Here is a 21,265-nt window from a genome sequence, read left to right as displayed (position 1 = left end):
ATGTACCCTGCAGTGACTTGTATGCATTGAATGCAGTGCTGATACATTGAGAAGTCTCAGTCTTGCAAAATGAGATGCAATCTCACGTCAACCACAACAAATCAGGGAATGTTCTTGATTGTTTTTCACGTGCAGTTTGAGTAACTGTTCTATCAATTTGTGCTTAAAGTCCCAAGTACTTTGACCTTGTCTACTGACCAGCTACAACGGTGCATGGCATGGATACTTTTTGGAGGGTTAGTCAGCAAAACGTAGAACCAACACGTTGACTTATTTATTATTCCTGTAGCTGGTAGCAACCTGCTCTCTTATTGAAGAATTCCAAGTTGCAGTTGGAAGCAAAGCAGTCTACAGTCCTACATTCACTCAAATTCCACAGATTTGCCTGGACACAGTTTTGTGCTTAACTCATACGTACCTACTTACTCGGAGCAAAGTGGAGCAGACAGACCTGAAGTTGTGCAATATTTTTCAGTGCAAAATAGTTGTTCCTTTTCATCATTCCATGTGTGTTCCTTTGTGTCCTCTTTTGGCTGGTTGGGGGTGTTTGTTCTTCATTTGGGGGGGTTGGTTCTTTTTTTTTTTCTCTTTTTTTTTTTTTTTTAAACATAAAACAATGTCCACATTAAGTATTAGTTATTTTATCTTGTTAAAACTGGCAAATGAACAATTTTAAAAAGCAGCATTGTCATGTTGGTATTAGTCTTTATTTATTACAAGCCTCATTAAGGAAGACTTGAAAGAAATACAGAGTGAGTGGTACTGAGATGAATGCGTTTCTCAGCACTTTGTATAGGTAAAGCTTCCCACTGCTGTACTTACTGGCCTATGGGAAAAAAGTATTACAGTACTTGGTGAATAACAGAAAGAGCTGGAAGGGCTAAAACTAGAGTTGATTGCACAACAACATTCCAAAAAAAAAAAAAAAGGAAAAAGTCAAATTTTAGTTTCAAAACAAATGTGTAAATAAAACAAATAAATCAAATGACTTTTTCAAGTTTTTAGGTGCAGTGCTGTTCTGGCTGATTTCTAATTCAAAGCCGCAGTTCATCCAAATTCAATCTGACACAAGGTGTACACTGAACCTCAGCTACAGCTCTGAGACCAGAACGGTGTCTCAGTTCCAGCACCTGGGAGGTGAGGGCAGCATCTGCCTTCTGTCTCAGGGTGCCCCTGAGCTCCTTCCTCCCAGTTCCATTCAGCACAGAGAGGCACTGAGGTGGAAGATCTGTGCACCCCATCACCACCAGACACCGCAGCAGTGTGTCGTCCCATTTATACTGAGAGCAGCCACAGCACCAGAGCAGGTGGAGATGAGGGCACTGCTGTTCCAGCAGGGAAGGCACGAGGTGTATCTGCAGCTTACAGAAGGAAAGGGATTTTGTCTCATACAACAAAAGAAAGCAAAATTCCTGCTGAGGCAAAAGAAATGCAATGGCAAGTAACAGATACTTAGTTTTATAAAGACCTTTACGCTTGTAATACTTGCATGCTACTGGAATTATTATTTTAATCATTTTATGTCTAAAGATGATCATCCTTACTACGTTCTGCCAGTTCATTTTGTAAATCTGAGAGGTAAACATGTACATAAACCCAGAGGATTTCTTCAAGAAGAGCTGGAGGTGGAGGAAGGCTTTCACCACTGAGGGTTTTCAGAGCTCTGCCTCTCAGCTTCCCAGGGCTGACGGCAATTGTATGCTTGGGAAGCTGAAAGCCCTCTCTGCAGCACTACAAGGGCATGCGCCCAGGCAGGGGGATTGTGAAATACCTGGATTTGAGTTGCCACAGCTTCAAGACTTCGCCATTTCCTGTTCTTGTGCAGTCGTGGTAAAAAGAAAACACAGCGGAGTCAGTTAAACAAAACTGAGATGGCTGAAACCAGACATAGCTGAGGTGCAATCCTGGGTGAGAAGGGACGTGCAAAGCGGCTGCTGGGCAGCTGGAAGTACAGCATGTCACAAACACCCTATTTTTGCTGAAAAAATACAAATATTGGATAACCTATAAATGCATAAAGTTCATCCCACAGAGCACTTAATAGCCAGAATAAAAATTAGCTTCAAGGATTAACTTCTGTTACATACAGTGCAACTTAGACCATTATTTATGCCTAACTGTCCTCTGCAGATTTAAATCTACTCTTTGAAATTCTCAGTATGAAATGTAAAGTTTATACCTCTTTGTAAAAGGAATTGCCAAATACAATCTGCAAAAGCATTTTCTAGATATAAGCAGAAGAAATGACCATGTTTGCATGCTGTCAGTCTGACTATTGCAGTACCTGCTCTGCGTATCCACTTACAGCCATGTAAAGCTGCAGGAAGAAATCTGTATAAATGAAAACAGTATCACTGAAAACACCTGCTGTGTTTCCAGCAGCACAAAGGTACGTGTTTTTAACCAGCAAAAGGGGATCGACCATGCAAGAACCAACCAAAACCCTCCAGTCCTTCTCCATCCTCAACTGGAAAAACAAAAACAAAAACACACACCTTAATAAAAATGTTCTTTGCAGCGCTGAAACACCAAAGAATGTTTTTATTACAAATGAAAGCATTCCAGCTGAGCACTTACTCTGGACAGAAGCAGGCCTTGCTCCAGCTCATGGGACACACAGGTGCTGCCAGCCTGCCACCTTCTGCTGAAGGGCTCCACTTTTCCTTCATTCTGCAGCACAGAGCTGCTTTCTAGTGAGGTACAACCACTGCCTCCACACTGCCTCTGTGTTCTGGGGTGCCTCCCTGCAGAAGGCTGTATGTCACACACTCCCAGATCCAGCAGGAAAGCTCCTCACCTCCCTGCGTTTTCCAAAGCGTCACGTCCAAAGGTGTCCAAGCTTTTGCTTTGTGTCTCTCACATGGTTATTTAATTTTCTTCACTGTTGATGTTAATGGCTCAAATAGCTCTGGTAACTTTTTAAAAAGCTTTGGCTATACAAAGTCTTCTGCAACTTACACCTATAATGCACTAATATATACTGTGACATATATTTCTGTCATTTCGCCATTTGGCACCTCGCACCATCACCAAATGGTCAGGAAAACCACTGCAAACACCAGCTCACCCCACAGCTGCAGCCATGGCTCCATCACCACCAAGCACAGCTCCAGCAGCACAGCCCACCATCCAAGGTGCCAATGGCTCCTTACATCTGTGTGCCCTGCACAGTGCTGGATGAGGTGAGCACTGGATGAGAGGTGAGCACCGCACAACGCTGCAGCTCAAAGGCTCACACCTGAGCCACCTGCCCCAGCAGAACCCCAAGTTCAGCTGCTGTATAGAATATCCAAACCAAAGTTCTTCCTATGCTTCACAGTCATCCTGCATTTCCACTTTCCTCCTGGTAACCACCTTCTGAACATTCAGCTGGAGATAACACTAAGATCAGAGATCTTTCATCACAAAGAGTTTGCAATAGCAAAGGCAGATTTTGGCCCACAGGCAGACAACATTATTTCCCTGTTTACATCCAGGATGAACGCAACATCAATGCCACAGCCAGCATTGTTGTGCCTCAAGTCCAGGTATTTCACACACAAGGAGGCCTGAGCTCTGCAACCATCAAGCTCAGATCCAGCAGCAAACTCAGATTCCTGGTCACCAGGCATCGCAACACAAAGTGCTGCTCTCAGACACACACAGGTGCTGGAGCTCTGCACACCTTCCACACTCTCCATCACCAACACAGACTGACACAGCATTATTGCAAACACAGAAGCATCTGATAACTTCTGTGCCAGCCCTCTGCAAAAGCAGAGTCCATAGAATGCATACAGAAGCATACACACAGCAGCACAGCTGGACCCCAAACAGCCACAGCTGTGCTGCCTTTCACAGGTCTCAGCCCTGAGCTCTGCCCTCTGCTCCAACAGCAAACCTACATAAACTCGAGGCAGCATCACAGACAGGCATTAAAACCAGTCTGTAGCAATGATACTCAAGCCAGCATTTCTGTAATAACCTCAATTATTTCAACAGCAGTCAAAAAGACAAGGCCTAGCTACCTTATTTAAATCAGTAACTGTAACCACCACTGGCTCTCTCACAAGCACAGAATGTGGATGCAACATTCAATCATCTGTTTCTTCTAAAATTCAGTAAATATTATGGCCTGTTTGATTCCAATGACTATTTGGATGAATTACTAAGAAACAGACTTATGTAAAAGTGAGATGTGAAAAACAGACATTTCTTTTCAGCCTCAGACCTGAAAACGTTCTTCCAGTACTTGACTACCATGAGATAAATGTTTGTTTCTTTCTTTTCTTAAATTGAAGAACCCCATTAACAGTGTATTGGGTGTTTGTGAACGCTTTGTACTCTTTTTGTGTAGTAGTCAAGGAGAGCTAAAGCAAGTGGAATTCAGCACAATGCATAATTCTAAGCAAACGTGTTGCCTGTGTTCAGCCAGCAATGAATGTAAGTAGGTCCAGAGATGACAAAAACCCAGAAAGTAATGGAATGAATCCCAGTCCTACAAAAACATTGTTGAATTTGGAGCAAACACTATGCAGATTTTTACCACAGTGCAACACAGATATTTATTAGCTCTGTTGCTTTTCGTAAGAGACAGGGACTGGACTTAAAATCAAGTACATCCTTTTCTTTTTTTTTTTTTGTAACACCAGAGCAAATCTAGCAAGCATCTTTTAAAGTATTTTATGATGACAAATCATTCAATTATAGAACTTTCCGATACATAGTCTGCATGTTATCTATCATAAAAGGTTGTCTGCAGAATATAATGAGTAAAGAAGTGAGTTCATTTCCAGCCTGTCCAGGTTTTCCAATCTTGTTCATCAGTGACGTTTCCAACCATTAACCATTTTCCTGTAGAGCAGTAAACAGTGTGACTCACCTCTTTATCTGCTCCTCTTCCTCCCAGAGGGGGAACTGCGTAGAACACATTGTTTCACTGTTTCACACACACATGCACTGCTGCTGTGCTTTTTGCTACAGAAGCAAAGCGATGCATCTTGCAGGTGGAGCAGGAGGCCCAGAGTGCTGTGTTTCAGCTCTCTGGATTGCCTTTTGCTTTCTGAGCTGCCCCCTGGGGAAGCATGGTTTCACAAAGGAGCTGCTTCTGTTGGGCCAGAGGTAGGCAAGCTGTCACTCCATCATCCTTGAGCTACCTTGGATCCAGGCCATAGATCACAAGAAATATTAAGGCACTGAACTTACTACAGAATGCAATGCCAAAAATCAATGTGAAATGGGAGGAAATACTTGATATAATCCTATGTTTTATAAAAGACAAAGTTTCAAATGTTGTGTAAAGAAAAGCACTGCTTTTCTTTAATAATCCATGATGCATTAATTGCAGACCATAACAGAACTGTGCATCAGTAACAAATTCAAGCAGGCTCCTATGCTGCTGGCTTAGTACTACTGAGCTTCTGCTTTCTGCTGTGAGAGCAAGTTTCTGTCTGGTTGACCCCTCCGGCTTTGCCGAGGATTCAGAGTTCAACCCAGCACTTGGCTAAAGCTTATCACACAGAGCATTTCTGAGTGGTACACAGACTTTGAACACAGAATTGCTTCTGCAAATGAGGCCTTTACTCTATCCATCTGAAAGGAATATTTCCTGAATCTTGGGCCACGCTGAAAATCCTTGACTTGTGATACCACTGTGATACCCACTATTTTCTTGTAGGTGAATACAGCTTCAGGCTGTTTGAGAACTTCTCACACCAACTGTGCTTTCCCTAATCCACTGCACTTGGTGCTCCAGACTGATAAAGCAACACACAGTTCTGGAGAGCTCCTTCAGAAGAATGCAGCAGTTTCAGAAGCAATGGGAAGGTTATCCAGCCTGATGGGCAATCCCAGATACCAATGGCGTTTGTGCTCAACCAAAGATGACTATGAAAACCTTGGGATTTTCATTGTGGCAAAGAATCAGGGGAGCTGAGTGTGCAGTGCACAGCGTGTCCTTTGTGCGATGCATTGAAGAGCACGGGCAAAACTCAGCTGTGGTAAAATTCTAAAAGGGCATTTCAGTGGCCTTGAGAGATGAATCTAAGGTCGTAAGGACTGTTCACTTTCTGCACAGTACAAATGATCCTAATTTTCATGACATTGCTTGCTCAGAAGATGCTGAGACTGCCAAAATATTTCAGAAGGACACAACTGGAAGAAGAGGCGTTATATGCATGAAATAGAACAAGAATCTTTTTTATTCTATACAAAGAATGACTGAGTTTTTACACTTAAATTTTGATGTGCAATATGTAAATAGCATTAACTGTTCATACTGAGTTGTATCTGAGATATTTACCTGAACTGGATTTATACGAGAAAATCACTTTAAAAAATGAATTTTTCATCTATAATTTTAACGGGAGAAGACTTTTATAAAGGGTGTCTATTTTTAATACAATGCAAGTTCTCAGTGTTGAGGAACAGGTGGTTCTGTCTCATTAATTTGCATTATAAAACAATGACATTTCCTTAGGAGAGGTAAAAGCAGAGCTATAAACTGTCAATTTTCTCTTTTGCTAGGAACAATTACTTTAGCAAGAATATTCACCATGAGGTACTTCTATACGAATCTCCCTGACAAGCATCTCCATTGGAGAAAAAGGGCCACCAAAAAACCTCCCATCTCCACACATCAGAACAGGTTACCGGGAAGAATCTCTCTCAAAAGGGAGGTAGAAGAGTGTCCTCAATAAACACAGGTGTACAAGCACGGAGCTGGCTTGGAGAACATTAAGCACTGTGAAAATGTGTTACCTCTGGCTGCACCAGTTCTGCAGAAAAGCAGCAGTGATAGGGCAGACAGCATCAGAACGGAGCTATAGCCCTTTGCTCTGTTCTCAGCACACCTCCTTCCTCACGATTCTCAAAAACATCAAGAAAAAGCAAAAAGGAAAATTGCTCTCTTTTGTAAAGGGCAGAGCACTGTGTCAGGAGAGCCTGCTCCAACTTGAGCACCTTACCATACGAAACACTGCCATGCATCTCTTCAAACATGGGCATCTCAAGCAGGCAAACCCATCAACAACCACTGTAAGGAGGATGTGACTGTCACAGTGACTGCACACTGCTCTGCATCCAGTGGAATATTGCTGTTTCTTAAGTGACCTTCAAGGATTTGTGCTTTAAATACAATGAAAACTTTAAATTACATTTGTTCTGATGACAGAACTGTTTCATAAAGTCCTCCCATTCTTTAACTTTTCAAAGCAGTAAAGCTTTATCTTGCCACCATCTTTTTCTCCACCCCTGACCCCCCACAAATCATTCAGCCACGACAAGCAGCAGACTTGACATGAAGACAAGACTGAAGGAAATCGAGGAACTTGCATGGCTTTTTTCCACCAGTAAGTTTCTTATAGCAGCAAAAAAGTAACCACTAAAAGCTACAGAAAAGACATTCTATGCATAACTGAAAATGCCCAGAATTCAGAGTTCCTCCTTGCTGTGCTTCTTGTGCACTGTTCTCACACCATTTCAAGTAAGCAGATATTTGGAAAAAGCAATGCTTCGTTCTCAACTGCTAGCAGTATGAATCCAGATGAGTGCATAAAGCTAACTGATTAATTCCCTGAACCCCAAAAGGTGCAGGGTTTGTTTTTCCAGTTGTTGCACTTGATGTTATATCTTGCTTAGCAGATGTTGCGAACAAGCAAGAAAAGGCACACGATTGAGAGGAGAGCTACACAAATGTGTTTGAAAAGCGACTGTTGGAAAAACAAATGTTTTATGCATTATGGTTGGTTTGAGAGTTTTTGCCCTGTTATTACATTCATGTTTTATGTATCATCTCTAAAATTTAGAATGACTTGATTTCTCACCGACTTGAAAGAGAAGGAAAAATAATTCTGAAGTGTCAGTAATTGTCTGCACCAAAGTCTGCCACAAGCAGGACATCAAAGAAGGGAAAGTTACGACACCGCCGAGGCTCCGGAGTGCATTCCATTTTCTGGGGCGGATTTGGCTTGGTGCAGGGCAGCTTGAATTCTGAAATGTGTTCTCGTTTCCATGGAGTAATTCTTGTAGTTTTGTCTAAAACAAAAGCAGATCAACTCTGATGAATATATATATTTTCAAACATTTTCAAGTTATCTTTACATTACTGCTCTAAGCAAAACAACTGTAGACAGCAGAACGCCTTCCTTCATAAGCTCTTTTGTTGCTTACTGTAAAATACATGGCATGTGCTGCTAGCCAGACAATGCAGCTCTTTGTTCTTTATTTGTAGTTCTACTGTCTGGCAATTACCAGAAAATACAGCTTAATAAGAACTGGATTTGTTCTACTCAATAAAAATATTTGAAAACATTAAATATACATAACATCTACTTAGCTTACATTCAGAAATTAGTTTTTTATTAGTGGTCCCAAAGTACAACTGACAAATTTTGAACAGATTTTTTTAAAAAAGTTTTTAAAAAGTTTAGAAGTTAAAAGTAGCCGAAAAAGTTAAAACTTGCTTGCCAAATCGCAATAAAATAAATGGATTAGAACTAACATGCAGGGAGAAAAAGTTGTGTGTTCCAAAGACACGGAGATGGGCTGATGCTCAGCCTTGAAGCAACTCTCAGGCACGTTGTTCAGGAGAAGACCTGAAGCCTATTGTGAGGTGGTACTTAACACCTTCCCCTGTGCTGCCTACAAAGCACTCTTAAGAACAGACAGACCTTCGCAAGCCCTCCTCATCTGAGGGAAGAGCCCCATCACCACCTTATCACGGATGAGGACTGTGTGTAGGAAACAAAGCCAGGCACTTTGCTGCCCTAGAAGCTTGGAAAATGGGTACACAAGAGAGTTCACATCTGCTTTCGAAGAGCAATTTGCCAGCCCAGAGGAAGACTGGCAGGACTTCCCCCCACAAACATCCAGCAGCCGACTCAGCAGCGCTGCCTGCCTGCTGTCTCCTGTGGCTAAGTCATATCCTGAAGAGCCACAGACACATTAGAAGAATCTGTATTTTCATGGAAAAAAAACATAGAAAATGCAGATCCTACTTACTAGGAATTAGCATTTCAGCTCTTGCAGGATGGATACAGAATCCAAATATCAAAGAGGATAAGAAAATTAGCAGGGTAATTTTCTTTTAGCAGATATTTGTCATCTTTACAGAAATCTGTATAATCTTGAAAACACTCCAGCTCAAAATTCACAATTCAAATGAAGCGTGGAGGCAAGCATCTGCCACTACAGCAGCCTCTCAGCAAGTACAAGGCACTCCTTGCCCATCCCATCCCCACTTATAATTTTATGCATGCAGCACTCAAGGGGCTGACTGAGAAGAGGAAATGAACGGGTTGTGCTGTATGCTGATCTGAAACACTCTGGAGTTTCTACCAAAAATTAGCTAGATTTTGTCACGCAGATATTAAAGAATGCCTCTTGTATTTCTCATCAGCAGGCCGATATTGCTGCTTGTAGCTCGTGGTAATACAAATATAAATATTTCCATGCTTGATCAAGCCAAAACTGCTTATCATCTCATTTTGCTCTTTCTCCTAGAGTTGAAACATTTAAGCCAGCAGCAGCACGTAGATTTAGGTCAAGCAAATCAAGCGTCACACACAAGCAGAGCACTCATTTCCACTCCTGCCGACAGTGAACACAGTTTTGCAATTCTGAAACCCACCACAGACAACGCATTCTCCCTCTAGTGGCTGGAAAGACATTCAGCATTTTTAGCTGAGGGCTCATAAAACATTTGTGCATGTTCTGATTGGGGATGTAGCAGCTACAGGCAGTAACTTAGCAGCTGCATGGGGTCACCATCCCAGAGGTGTTGGAGAACTGTGGGGATGTGGCGCTGTGAAACATGGCCAGTGGGCTTGGTGGGGTGAGTTGGGTTTGGATTTGGTGATCTTGGAGGCCTTTTCCACCCTCAATGAGTCTGAGATTCCAAGACCTTTCTTTTTTTCTTACTGTTACAGTTCCTGTGAGTTCTCAGAGTGCCACAAGCCTGAGTATTAGCTTTTCACACACAAACTTTTAAAAGCTGTGATCTGCTGAGCTCTCCTGTAAGCCAAACTTCTTCCCTTGAGAAGACTGTGACCTGAGCCACCCGAGCTGCCAGGTGAAAAAGGCTGAGTCGGAACTGACAGCAGTACTGGACAGAACGAGAAGCCCTGTAATGTTAATTTTTGGACCTCCTTTTAAGATTTGAATAATCTGTATTCAAATATGGCTTGAGGCAAGGTGCATTTTGAGGAACATGAAACTGACTAAAACAATTTCCATTGCGTTTTACGAACAGAATGTTTGTAAAGAATCTTAACAGAATCTTCCATGAGTCTACAGAGAACCAGGCTCACAAGCACAGGGGATTAAGGATTGCAGTATTGTAATTTCTGTGCTGACAGACTTTTGGCATCGCCTTCAGCAGGCTAATTCACCACTCTTAGTGGACTGACTCGGATAAGAGACCGACACAAAACCTCCCTCGACTTTTGGAAGATGGGGCCAGAGATCAGCTTTGCAGCTGCACACCTGCAGCAGTGGCTGGCGTGACTGTGCTTGGAAACGTGCAGACATCTGGACTCGTTCAGCATCCAGGCGGAGAGGTGAACTGCCCTGCTGCAAGGTGCCTGAAGGAGACCAGGGTTGTTTGGTTTGGAATGTCTTTTTTTTTTCCTCCTTTCTTTTTCTTTCTTTTCCCCAGATAGCAATTTTGGCTCAGTAAAGCATAGAAGACTGGGACAGAGGCAAAACTAGATTCGTTAGGTTTATAACCAAGAACGTACAAGATCAAGTCCAACAATTCCTGATAAACCTGCTTTGATAGAAAAATCAATCACGACGAATGTGCCAACAGCAGGTGTTCCAGCTGCCTCGTGAAGATGAAAATGCAAAGATACTAAATGCACACTGAAACATTTTCTTAAATGTATTTCATCCAGGAAAAAGCCCAGCACTGTTAGCCACCAATCTGAATAGTTTTTCAGTCTTAACATAGAGCTGTGATTTCATTTAATACATTTTTTATGAATAAGTAAACAGATTTTTATGAGTAAGTAAACAAAGAAAATTACACCTTGTTACACATAGATTATTTCTTATGCAAGTCCTTAACACTCATATTAACACCCTCAAAATTATTTTTGCTCTTATCAGAATGGATGGGTAACTCACAGACTGAGCTATCAGATACTGTCTACTACCTGAGAAGGTCCCAGCCAAACCTAGGGCATGTGTGCTTCCACTGAATAAACAAAAGTTTCTATAGTATTAATGTTTCTGCTTCCTACTCATAGTAACACACCATACTGACCCACCAGAACAGGCTTTTAACTTGCTTACTTTGCTCTTTCTAGTAGTTTTATTGCTTCTTCTCTCCTGTCCTGGTCCAGATACAGCAATGCAAGCTCCAGCAAGGCATTTGGAATTAGATAATGGTCGTATTTTATCTTCTTCTCACTGCATAGGAAAAGAAATAGCCTCAAGATCTTGAAATGAGTTATTGTTTCACTCACTTAACAGCTCCAAGCGAAAATAAATAGGAGATTAGCTAAGTTCAGGAGGAGCAATCAATCTTTATTACAACATTTGTTGTGTTCTCTGTCCAATGCTACCTTCTGGGTTATTAAGTGGTGTACTTTACCATAACCATCATACACAATGTGTTATTTCCTGGGGTTAAAAATTATTGGTATTTATTATAGGGGAAATTTTTAAAAAGGTGATAATATCATAAGCACTGTGTGAACTGAGAAAAAAGAGATCCCATTCACAATATACAGGGCTTCCAAATACAATCACGTTGCCAATCATCTCTGGAGACTGTTTGGTTCTTTAGGCATAACTTCTTTCTGACTGTTAAGAGGAAAGGGAGGAAAAAACAGCAGTGTCACAAAAATTGCATGTGTGTGTAGTTCCCAAAGAGAAGAAAGTATCAGTAAGAAGTGCAGAATTGCAATTCCTCCTCCTTATATGGCTAACAACACTGGCAATTAAAACTGTGAGCCCTTGGATATTGAAACAAGTGAAATAAATATGAAAGATTCTGTTGTCCTCTCTATTCACATCAAAGTTTCACCTGCTCTTACTTGAAAAGAGCAGGTACTGAGAAATTCAAGAGCATACCAGGTAGACAACTTACTTTAAGTAGATGTAATTAAAATGGCCTTCTGCCTCTGAGATTTTGCCCAAATGCTTCAGGCATAAACCCTTTAGCAGTTTTATCACACACTGGTCATCTGCTAGCAATTCTGTAGCTGCAAGATGAAGTAAATGACACGTTTTAGAAAACATTTTAGAGCAGTACAGACAGACTTGTGGAAAAGTTTTCCTGTACGTAGGAAAGTATTATAAAATCTACTTATTGGAACGCAGGACAGAAGAAACTAACTGACCCATTAAATTCATTCAGGGTAGTTTCATGCTATCACCAACTTGTATAACGAAATATCAGCTAACAAGAAATTTGAGTAATGGCACTGCATCTTGTGCTGAATTTCACCCTGTTTCTATTACAGTGGTCCTTTATTCAGTTCTTCCTCTGTCACTCCAGTTGACAAAATCCTGACACATTCTGCATGGAATTGTTGCACCCCTTGAGAATACACCATCCTTAATGATTCTGTGTTCACATGAAGTATCTCCTCTACTTATAATACAGCCTTCAAACTGCCCACAGTTGCATTAAAAAAACATTTAGGGACTGATCCTAGACTCAACTGCGTACAACACCTGGAAATGCAGATACGAATTTCCACTAACAGAATTATTTCCATATCTTATCCATGTAATACTGTCATGAGCACATTTGGAAGTTGAAGATTTCACAGTGGTAGATTTTGAATTAGGAATCCAGAAATAAGAAAGGAAATATTCGAAAAGGCTGTAGTTTAGCCTCAAACACCATCAGGAAAGCTCAAGAGAAGCATGATGCCTGGAAACAGCTGACCATTATTTGTAACAAGTAACACTTCACATTGTTGATACGTTTACAATATTTCACCCTTTTCAATTATATGTCCTCATAGCATTTTACAGATGTCAATCAGCCTCCACAAATCCCTGCAAAGTCAGCTGTACTCACTATTTACCAGTTAGGAAAGAAGAAATTATTCACTTATCCCAAATAACGTTGCAAACTGTGTGATGAGGTGAGACAGACAAATTTCTTTTAATAAGATGTCACTTTCATGGGAAATATTTTTCTGTCCTCAAATAACTAAGGAGAAAGCTTTAGCCATTCTGTCAAGCAACTCTTTCTGAAAGAGTACTTGTGTAACAATGCACCAAGGTCCTAGAAAACACTGCAATGCAGTGACTTAACTCATATTCCATTGTAAAGGTGGGCCAAATCCTTTTACAGGAAATACATAAGATCAAATATTTATCTAAGGGGAAACTATGAGAAAAGCTGTGGCTGCAATTCCATAGGTGTTGGGAAATACTGGCAAGAAATAAATCGGTAACTAACTGAGTGACAAAAGATGTGGTAGCACTGTAGTTCAGTATTACATCCTTTCTTATGTTCCTTTATTGTGCAAAGGGAGCCCATCCCTCATGTCCCAGCTTCTGACACACGAATAACATTCAGCCCTCCAAGGTCACGCTGTAAGCTGGCAGCACTTTTGGAACCAAAGGCAGACACTCACCTCTTTCTATTTATCTTTCAAAACTGAAATACTATACCTAAGAATAAAAAACCTTAATGATCTAAGTAATCAAGTCAGTTCATACACTGATTTTGATCTAGCAAAATAAACAGTCCTTCAATATGTCATGAACTATTCCTAATATACATCTGTGGACGGAAAATAGCTTGCTAGTACTATCAGTGGCAGTGCTAGTACGATCTATGACAAAAGAGGAAATTTACTCCTGTCTGCACTAACAGTTCATGGTTTCATAATCTGCCTTCCTCATGTGATCAGATTAACTTTACTAACAAGTGTCTCTCTTTATTCACAGATAATATCTTTAGCTATTGCAGTGTAGAATACCTGATTAAACCGTATCACTGATTACCTGAACTTCTTGCCAATGCTTCTTCTGCTTCAATTAAAGTCTCTAACATGCCTTCTGTTAAATTGGGACATTGTCCAATTACGGCATAGCCATTCCAGATATACATCATCTCCTAGGATCAGGGAGAGAAGACTGCATTGTTAATGATATCACTGGCTAAAAACAACTATCAATTATTTCTGTTATCTCTGTATTATGAAAAAGTTACAGATTCCATAACCAAAATCTCAGTTTGTTATAACATACTGCCATTGCAAACATTCTCCTGGTTTTCAGAGTGGACCAGTACTGGAAAACAACTAAAGAGCCATTGATTGTATTCAATACCAAGGAATATTGCAGAACTACTCAAGCTATACTTCTTCTAGACTAAATAACTGAGGTTAAGACCTTTCTGCTTTAGCAAGTCCCTTCGCAACGTAAAGAAAAATTCTAGAAATGGGATTCTGCACCCTATTCCACAACCTCAGCATATCTTTAACTGTTCAGCTGTGACATCTGCTGCATCAGATATGCAATTGCAGCAGAAACAAAGACTGCTGTGTTCCCACAAGGACACTCAAGGAAAGCCTTTAGGACAGAACTGTTTTGCTAAAATCCCATTAGAACAGCCCAAACAAACCCCAGGTGCATACAGTTCTTCATTCTCTACGGTCTCTGAAACCTGAGAGACAAATGAATGTCACCTATTTATTTTCTCTCATCTTAAGTCTTATGACTTGGTGGAAAGCGGCCTCTAGTGAATACCCACATTATGCTGTAACTTATCTTCAGGAGACTGTATTTCTTCAGGAAGCACTGTGTCACATATCCAGCTGGTGGGCTGAGAAATGATTACTCACTGATATCTCCAACAGGCTCTCCCTGCTCAGACATTCTCTTAAAGACTATTTACTAATTATTCATCTGTTTCTCAAATAAAGCAGCACATAGCACTGAAAATGGCAACTCCTCAGCACTTGGCAAATCTTTTCTGTTCTTTTTATGTTTTACGTTCTTTTATTTGGTATTTACAGAGAGATTTTATAAGCACCGTGTGAACCAGGCACTGGGTGGAGCCTTATGCAGCTGATCCTACCTGGCCAAAGGGAACTGGGCAACACTACAAAAAACACCAAAGAAACCACCACCATAAACAACTAACAATGCAGAGCAGCTCTCTGGAGCCAATATGGACACATGTCCGTGCTTCATCCCATCACTGAGGTGCTCTGGAGGCACTACAGTGCGAACGCTCAGGGGCACATAAGTAGATGCTTACATGGAGTGCCCAGTCCTTGCATTGTTTTCTTCATTTTTTCCTCACTTAGTCTTCTTTTAATAGTGTCAATAAATGACACGTGACAGAAGAAACCCAGGGCAAAGTTCCTCAAAAGGTAATTAAAAGAAAGCTGTTAGGAGCATGTTAGTCTATAGCTGGAATAATGAGTTACACATGCAACACATTTACGTGTCACAAACAACTGGCTCAGTTCCTTGTGGCTGCTGCCTGCCCCAGTTTTACAGCATTCCTTGCATTCATTTGGCTTTGTTTTGGGAACATTCCAGCCTCCTGCAGAGGTTTTACCTTAGAAACATGGAAAGATACTATTCCTATTACCCTGGTTTTCCTTCCATTAAAAAAATAAAAGCCTAAATACGAGCGAGGGGAGGAAAGGTTTCTAGCTTACCAAAGGTGGAACAGGTAAAGGAACGGGGTTTGAAGAAAGATACCGTCTAGCTTTCCGAATGGCAAACTTTTCTGTAGGCAGTGATTTCCCTGCGATTTTCAGTTTCAAGCTGGGAACAATTCTGAAAGTTTAAAAGGAAACGTAAGGGATTTTTCCTTCAGGAACATCTGGGATAATGGCATCCATATTTAAAAATAAATAAATGAAGTCAAAGAACTTTGAAAAGATGTTACATACTGAGCTATTGTTATCTCTGGGGAAGCAGAGCAATACATATTCACAAAAGCTATTTATGCAGGGCATGCATATATCTCTTTGGGCTTCCATTTCAATCAAGCAGAGAAAGGAACTCTTCCCCATCCAAAAGAATTAGATGACAATGTGCCTAACTTTAAAGGGACCCAGAGTGAGAAAGAGGCAAGCTGGCTCTTGCTTTCCCAAAGACCAAAACTGATTCCCTTTGCAATGGATCCCAGTGAAAACCAATGAAATCTGCCTGTAATGATTATTTACGATATGGAACATCTGAGAAGAATCAATATATTGTGAGCATGAGTGTTATTTAAATTTTACAGAAATAGACTCCAAAAACAAAGTAGTTGGTTTTGTTTGGCCCAGCAACAGTCAGGCTTTTTTGTGCTTGCTCATTACAATTAGGTTAGGATCCTGTGTCAATAATGAAAGTTACATATGCAAGTGGATACTGTTTCATATTTCTCTCAGACTCAAAATCCCCAAATCAAATTGTCTCCATTAACTGCTACAGAAGGCATCCACCTTGTAGCATAATCCGTTGAAGACTTTCTGATCTTACATGCCACTTTGATTAAGGAAACAACTGGAAAGAATGTGAATGCTACATGCAAATACAGCAGCCACTGCATGGCTGATAAAAGTAACATCCTGTCTCTAAAGCACTCCCAGGCCAGCAGAAATCTGCTGCCTCCATTTCAAGGTCTCCTTCAGTCTGAAGGTGAAGTTTCATTCTGCAATTTCTTACCAACTCCAATGTTCTTTGTGTACATCTTCCAAACTGCATTATGAATAATTTTGCCTCTCTTCCCCAAACACTGGGATTTGATACAAAACTCTTGCAATTGGTAGTTAGCGAATTTTACCTAAATAATTCAACTTCGTTGTCTCCAAAAGGACTGCAGTCATCTGGCCCGAACATGCTGAGATAAGCAGCTTTCATGTAAATATAGGTAGCCTGCAAATGCAATCAAGGATATCTGTACAGGAAAATGAACCTACAGCAATCACCACTATTGATACACAGAACAAAACAGCAACAAAGAGGAAGAAGGTGCTGCTTTTGCTCACAAACAGAAGTAATATTAAAAATTTTAAGCAGGAGATAAGTATTTTGGAAAGCAGAGTAATATTTTTTTTTGCTAATTACACATGTCTTTGTTTTCTTCATATCAGTTTATGTTTGCATTCCATGAACAAGTGTACAACTGAATATCGTGCTGTAAATTATTTTGTATCATGTGTAAATTATTTTATTATTCTCAAAAATACACACTAGAAAACTTAAGAAAATGTCACACTTAGAGGAAAAAACCAACTGAAAACATGTATTCTGTGTGTCAGTCACAACTTTGTGTCATATCTCAAGTATTAAAGTTCTAGAAATAGCACAGTAGTTTTTAAGTTATTCCATTGTTTCAGATTATGAAATGTACCAATTTCACAGAGATTTCTGAGCAACTGAAGAAGGCAAAGCAGCACAGGATGTTACAGCATATGGAATGGCACAGAATAACCATTGTGAGTTTTGAGTATTGCTTTGTGGAGATTTAATTAACCATTAGATTCAGGAGTTTTTAGGAAATCTTGAACTATTTATTTACATCAGGATCTAGGAGTCCATTTACGTGACCATCATTCACTTCATTCATGTATTTAATATTTTGCTCCTATTAACAGGAGCACTTTCTCTGCTACCTTAGGCCCCTGCAATATACGACCAAAATCTATACACAGTTTAAAAGGACACACATTAATATTAATCATACAGTGTTTCAGGATATCTGAGCTTCTGGTCAAGTGTTGCTCCTCTACTAAGGAACAGACTTGTGGGAGCTATTCAGGCCAATGCATCTGGCTCAGAGCACTGCTGGAATTCCCGGGGGCAAAAGGAGTCCTTGCTGCAGATTCTACCCAGCTGGGAGCACTGTGTGAGCTGCCCTCATCTGGCTGTTCAGACCCCAGCTCACATGTGGCTGTATTTGGTCAATACATGCAATGTATGTAGTAGAAAAAACAAAACAGTGATATGCCTCCCATACACACAGCATGATCACACTGAAGAGAAACAAACCAGTGAACTTCAGTTAACCTCAGCACCCATCTACCAGAATTAAAACTCTTCTGACAGATTTCCCCAAGGCTCAGGTGAAGGGTGAGGAAAAGCTATTAGGGTTCTGAACCTGAGAAGTTCTTTTCACGTGCACACGGAACAGCACATCTTCTGATCACGTTTATTATCAGAAAGGCACCATCATGGTGAGCCTCACTTATCACCAACAGAACTTATATCCATAAAGCAATGAGAGAAATGGCAGCTTGCCACTAACTGCTGTGTGCTGACGAAACGAACAGTCAATACAGCAGAACATCTTTAGCAGGTTGTTCATCTACAAAAGGGGCCCAAAAGATTTTTGTTTGCCCACAATCTGCACTGGTTTGAATGCTCACACTTCACTTTTCTTTATAAGCCACAATAGATCAGAACGTGTTGTACAGTTTTCAGCCAGCTCAAAGCTACAGAAAGCCATCTGATTAAGAGTTAGTGGATACTACAGGGCCTTATGTGTGCCACTCAACACTTCGTCCTCGTTCTGCTTAACTTACCTTTGACCAGGTGTTTTCTTTGCTTAGCAGATCTGCATAAAAGAAGGCCATCTTCCACTGGCGCTTGTAGGTGAAGCACCACATGAGCTCCCAGTAACACATGTGATGAAACTGCTTCCAGTATTGCTGAGCCTCACAGCATTCTTCATACCTATTAACTGCCTGAACAGAAAGATTTCCAGATACTGCCTTAATCACATGTGTATGTAATAGAACCTGGCTTGCCATGATCTGCTTTCATAGTTGCTCCTGCAACTTTCTAATTAAAAACAACCCAGCTTTCCCCAAGATCATATCTGGTGGCTTCATGTAAGAGATCCTTGACTCCACAGTCAACCTGGGTTTAGCAAATTTATCCCTGCCACAGAGCTTCCCATTCTTGGATTATATAGTCAGTCCTACATACAGGCAAAATGAATGTTAGTCCCTACGGAAATTGGGAAAGTAAAATCAGAGGACAGATGTGCAGCTAACATTTACTGTCGTAGCTCCAAAGGAGCAATAGCACTGCAATCAGCTGATACTCAGCCTTGGAATATTTTGGACATGCATTCTCCAAGCATTGACTCTTCCAAGCTTTGTACGACTGAGTTTCCATTCAGGCAGAAGGCAAAATATTATCATGAGATGTTACTAAAGGTATGACTTGCGTCAGGATATGAAGGATAATGAGGAAACTGTGTCACTGATATTTGTAGATGAGGTTATCACCACAATCAAGGGTAGTGACAAAAGCTGGTCCAACAAGCTGGTCAAAATAGTTCTCAAAATTCTGACTTGTAATTTATGAACTATAAATTCATACAGGCCAAAGCTACAGGAAACATAAAACAAGAAGGAAACACTGTTCTTGGAGGAGTTTTTCTGAAGCTTTTGAGGCTTATTTTCTCAAGAGCAAATGCATTACTTACCGCATCAATATTACCCTTCAGTGTTTCTATCCTGCCTGCAAAAAACAGGAATATGGCTCCCTGTAATAAATAATAATAAAAATACAAGTATTCTTTAACAGTTTTCAAGCTGACTATACAGTCTATATCTTAGCTATTTGGCAGGGAAACATCAAGCAATCACACCAATCTGAATTATGATTCAGTTTACCTTTGGATAGCGAGCCAAGTAAGGTTTAAGTAGCCTTTCTGCCTCCTCAACATTTCCTTTTCCTGTCCCTAGAGTGCATAAAAATGCAAGTGATAAAAAATAATAAGTAGAGAAAAACCCAACAAGACAAAACAGGAAAGCAAGGTACTGATAGCCATCTTCATCTGGCCAACACACAAGTTCCTCTATCTCATAAATCAGGTGTGAATACAGGTCAGTGTTTCACTAAGCCAGCAAGCAGGAAGATCCAAACAACACTGTGCTTAATGAATTGAAAGTGTGTAGACCAATACATTTTGAAAAACTTTTAATAGTAGCTAACTGAGTAGATGAGGAGATCATCAACTGGGAAGTGTGCTCTCTCAGTTAGAAGCTACCATCTCCCAAAAAAGACAAAGACAATATATAAACATGATCAAAGTATTTAGGAAAGTAATCTCATAGTTCCAATTGTGATCTCCCAAATTCCAAACTTCCACAGAAGACAGATTTAGCTCTCCTGACTTCTTTTCTTATCCCCCATTTTCTCCCATCTTATGCATTAAACAAACCTCCATCTTGAAGATTAAGATACTCTCTTCAGGTACAACCACTATTGTAAAGCCACCCACAGACAATGCACATTTAATCTGATTATGAACAAACATTACACCAACATATAGGTGATGAAATAATCTTTTTCCCCCCCCATCTCCCACAAGAACTCATCAAATCCAAGAGATATTATAAGCAATCTTACCTAACACAAAGGTCATGAAAGTATGATAGCAAAGCAACAGCATGGTACACAGCACCGACCTAAAGCTGTATGAGGATGCTCCTTCTTGAAGCTGCAGCAGACCACGCTCCTGTGCAGACAGAGTAAAGACAACAAAGGATTGGAAAAGAATTAAAGTCACCTTTTGGTAGTTAGTTAACTCCCGCAGTGTCATTTGTAGATTGCTCACTCACCAAATTTCCAAAATACACTGATGCAAATAGCTTACATAGCAATCAGAGACACAAAGACATGGAATCATCTAACAGCTTTTCAAGGATTTAATGCTTAATCTCTGAGAAAGATATCAAGGAAATAAAAAATCTGCAACTAGGAGGGCAAAGGATAACAGTGCTGAAGGATGTCAGTAAGCACATTAACAAATGAAACAGGGCTGCTGGACCACTATCATGGGTGGAAGATGAAGAATGTTTCAGTTCTCTTTGGGAAGAACTAAGGCCATCAATTGTAAAGCTGCATTCATATTCCAAGTGAGCACAAAGGTTTCAAGCTCCACAGGCGGCAGCATTTAGCAGCACATTCCAGGACAGCTTCCATGATATCAAGAGCAATATTATAAATATGCAAACATTAACTATGAGATCTGCTCTGCAGCAGGGAAAATGCTGTTTAGAAAGGTGCATTATGGCTGCAGTGGAAAATTACTGGAATGTGCTGTACGCCACTACAAAGATATCCAATTCAAACACTATAAATAGGGACTCCGAGGGATGTCTTTTGGAGCCCTTGATGAAGGTATCACAGAGAGCACTCACAGCACGATCTCAGCACTGATTTTCATCTTTCATGTGTCCTTACCAATGGAAAGGTGTTACACTGCCCGACTTCTATCTTTACGGTATAAACCCTGAAGCCTGCAATCATATTCTAATTTTCACCATACAAATGCTTTCACTTAACTAGTGTG

General features: G+C 40.5%; 1 protein-coding gene across 3 annotated transcripts in view; it reads right to left on the bottom strand.

The window, feature by feature from the left end:
* Positions 1-546: 546 nt before the first annotated feature.
* TTC39A (tetratricopeptide repeat domain 39A) overlaps positions 547-21,265 on the bottom strand; it is a 47,751-nt gene continuing 27,032 nt past the window's right edge. For all 3 annotated transcript variants that reach the window (XM_052665957.1, XM_052665960.1, XM_052665959.1), the window contains exons 9-18: positions 20,320-20,428; positions 19,581-19,648; positions 19,391-19,450; positions 18,480-18,641; positions 16,739-16,830; positions 15,621-15,741; positions 13,951-14,062; positions 12,071-12,185; positions 11,272-11,388; positions 547-8,013 (exon numbers count right to left, since the gene is read on the bottom strand). In XM_052665957.1, coding sequence (XP_052521917.1) covers positions 7,893-8,013; positions 11,272-11,388; positions 12,071-12,185; positions 13,951-14,062; positions 15,621-15,741; positions 16,739-16,830; positions 18,480-18,641; positions 19,391-19,450; positions 19,581-19,648; positions 20,320-20,428 — 1,077 coding nt within the window. In that variant the 3' untranslated portion in view covers positions 547-7,892. The remainder of the gene's footprint in view (positions 8,014-11,271; positions 11,389-12,070; positions 12,186-13,950; positions 14,063-15,620; positions 15,742-16,738; positions 16,831-18,479; positions 18,642-19,390; positions 19,451-19,580; positions 19,649-20,319; positions 20,429-21,265) is intronic.

The sequence above is a fragment of the Tympanuchus pallidicinctus genome, unplaced genomic scaffold (assembly GCF_026119805.1).
Source record: "Tympanuchus pallidicinctus isolate F22 unplaced genomic scaffold, pur_lepc_1.0 scaffold7, whole genome shotgun sequence".
In the NCBI taxonomy this organism is placed as follows: domain Eukaryota; kingdom Metazoa; phylum Chordata; class Aves; order Galliformes; family Phasianidae; genus Tympanuchus; species Tympanuchus pallidicinctus.
This window is presented reverse-complemented; position numbering and strand designations above follow the sequence as displayed.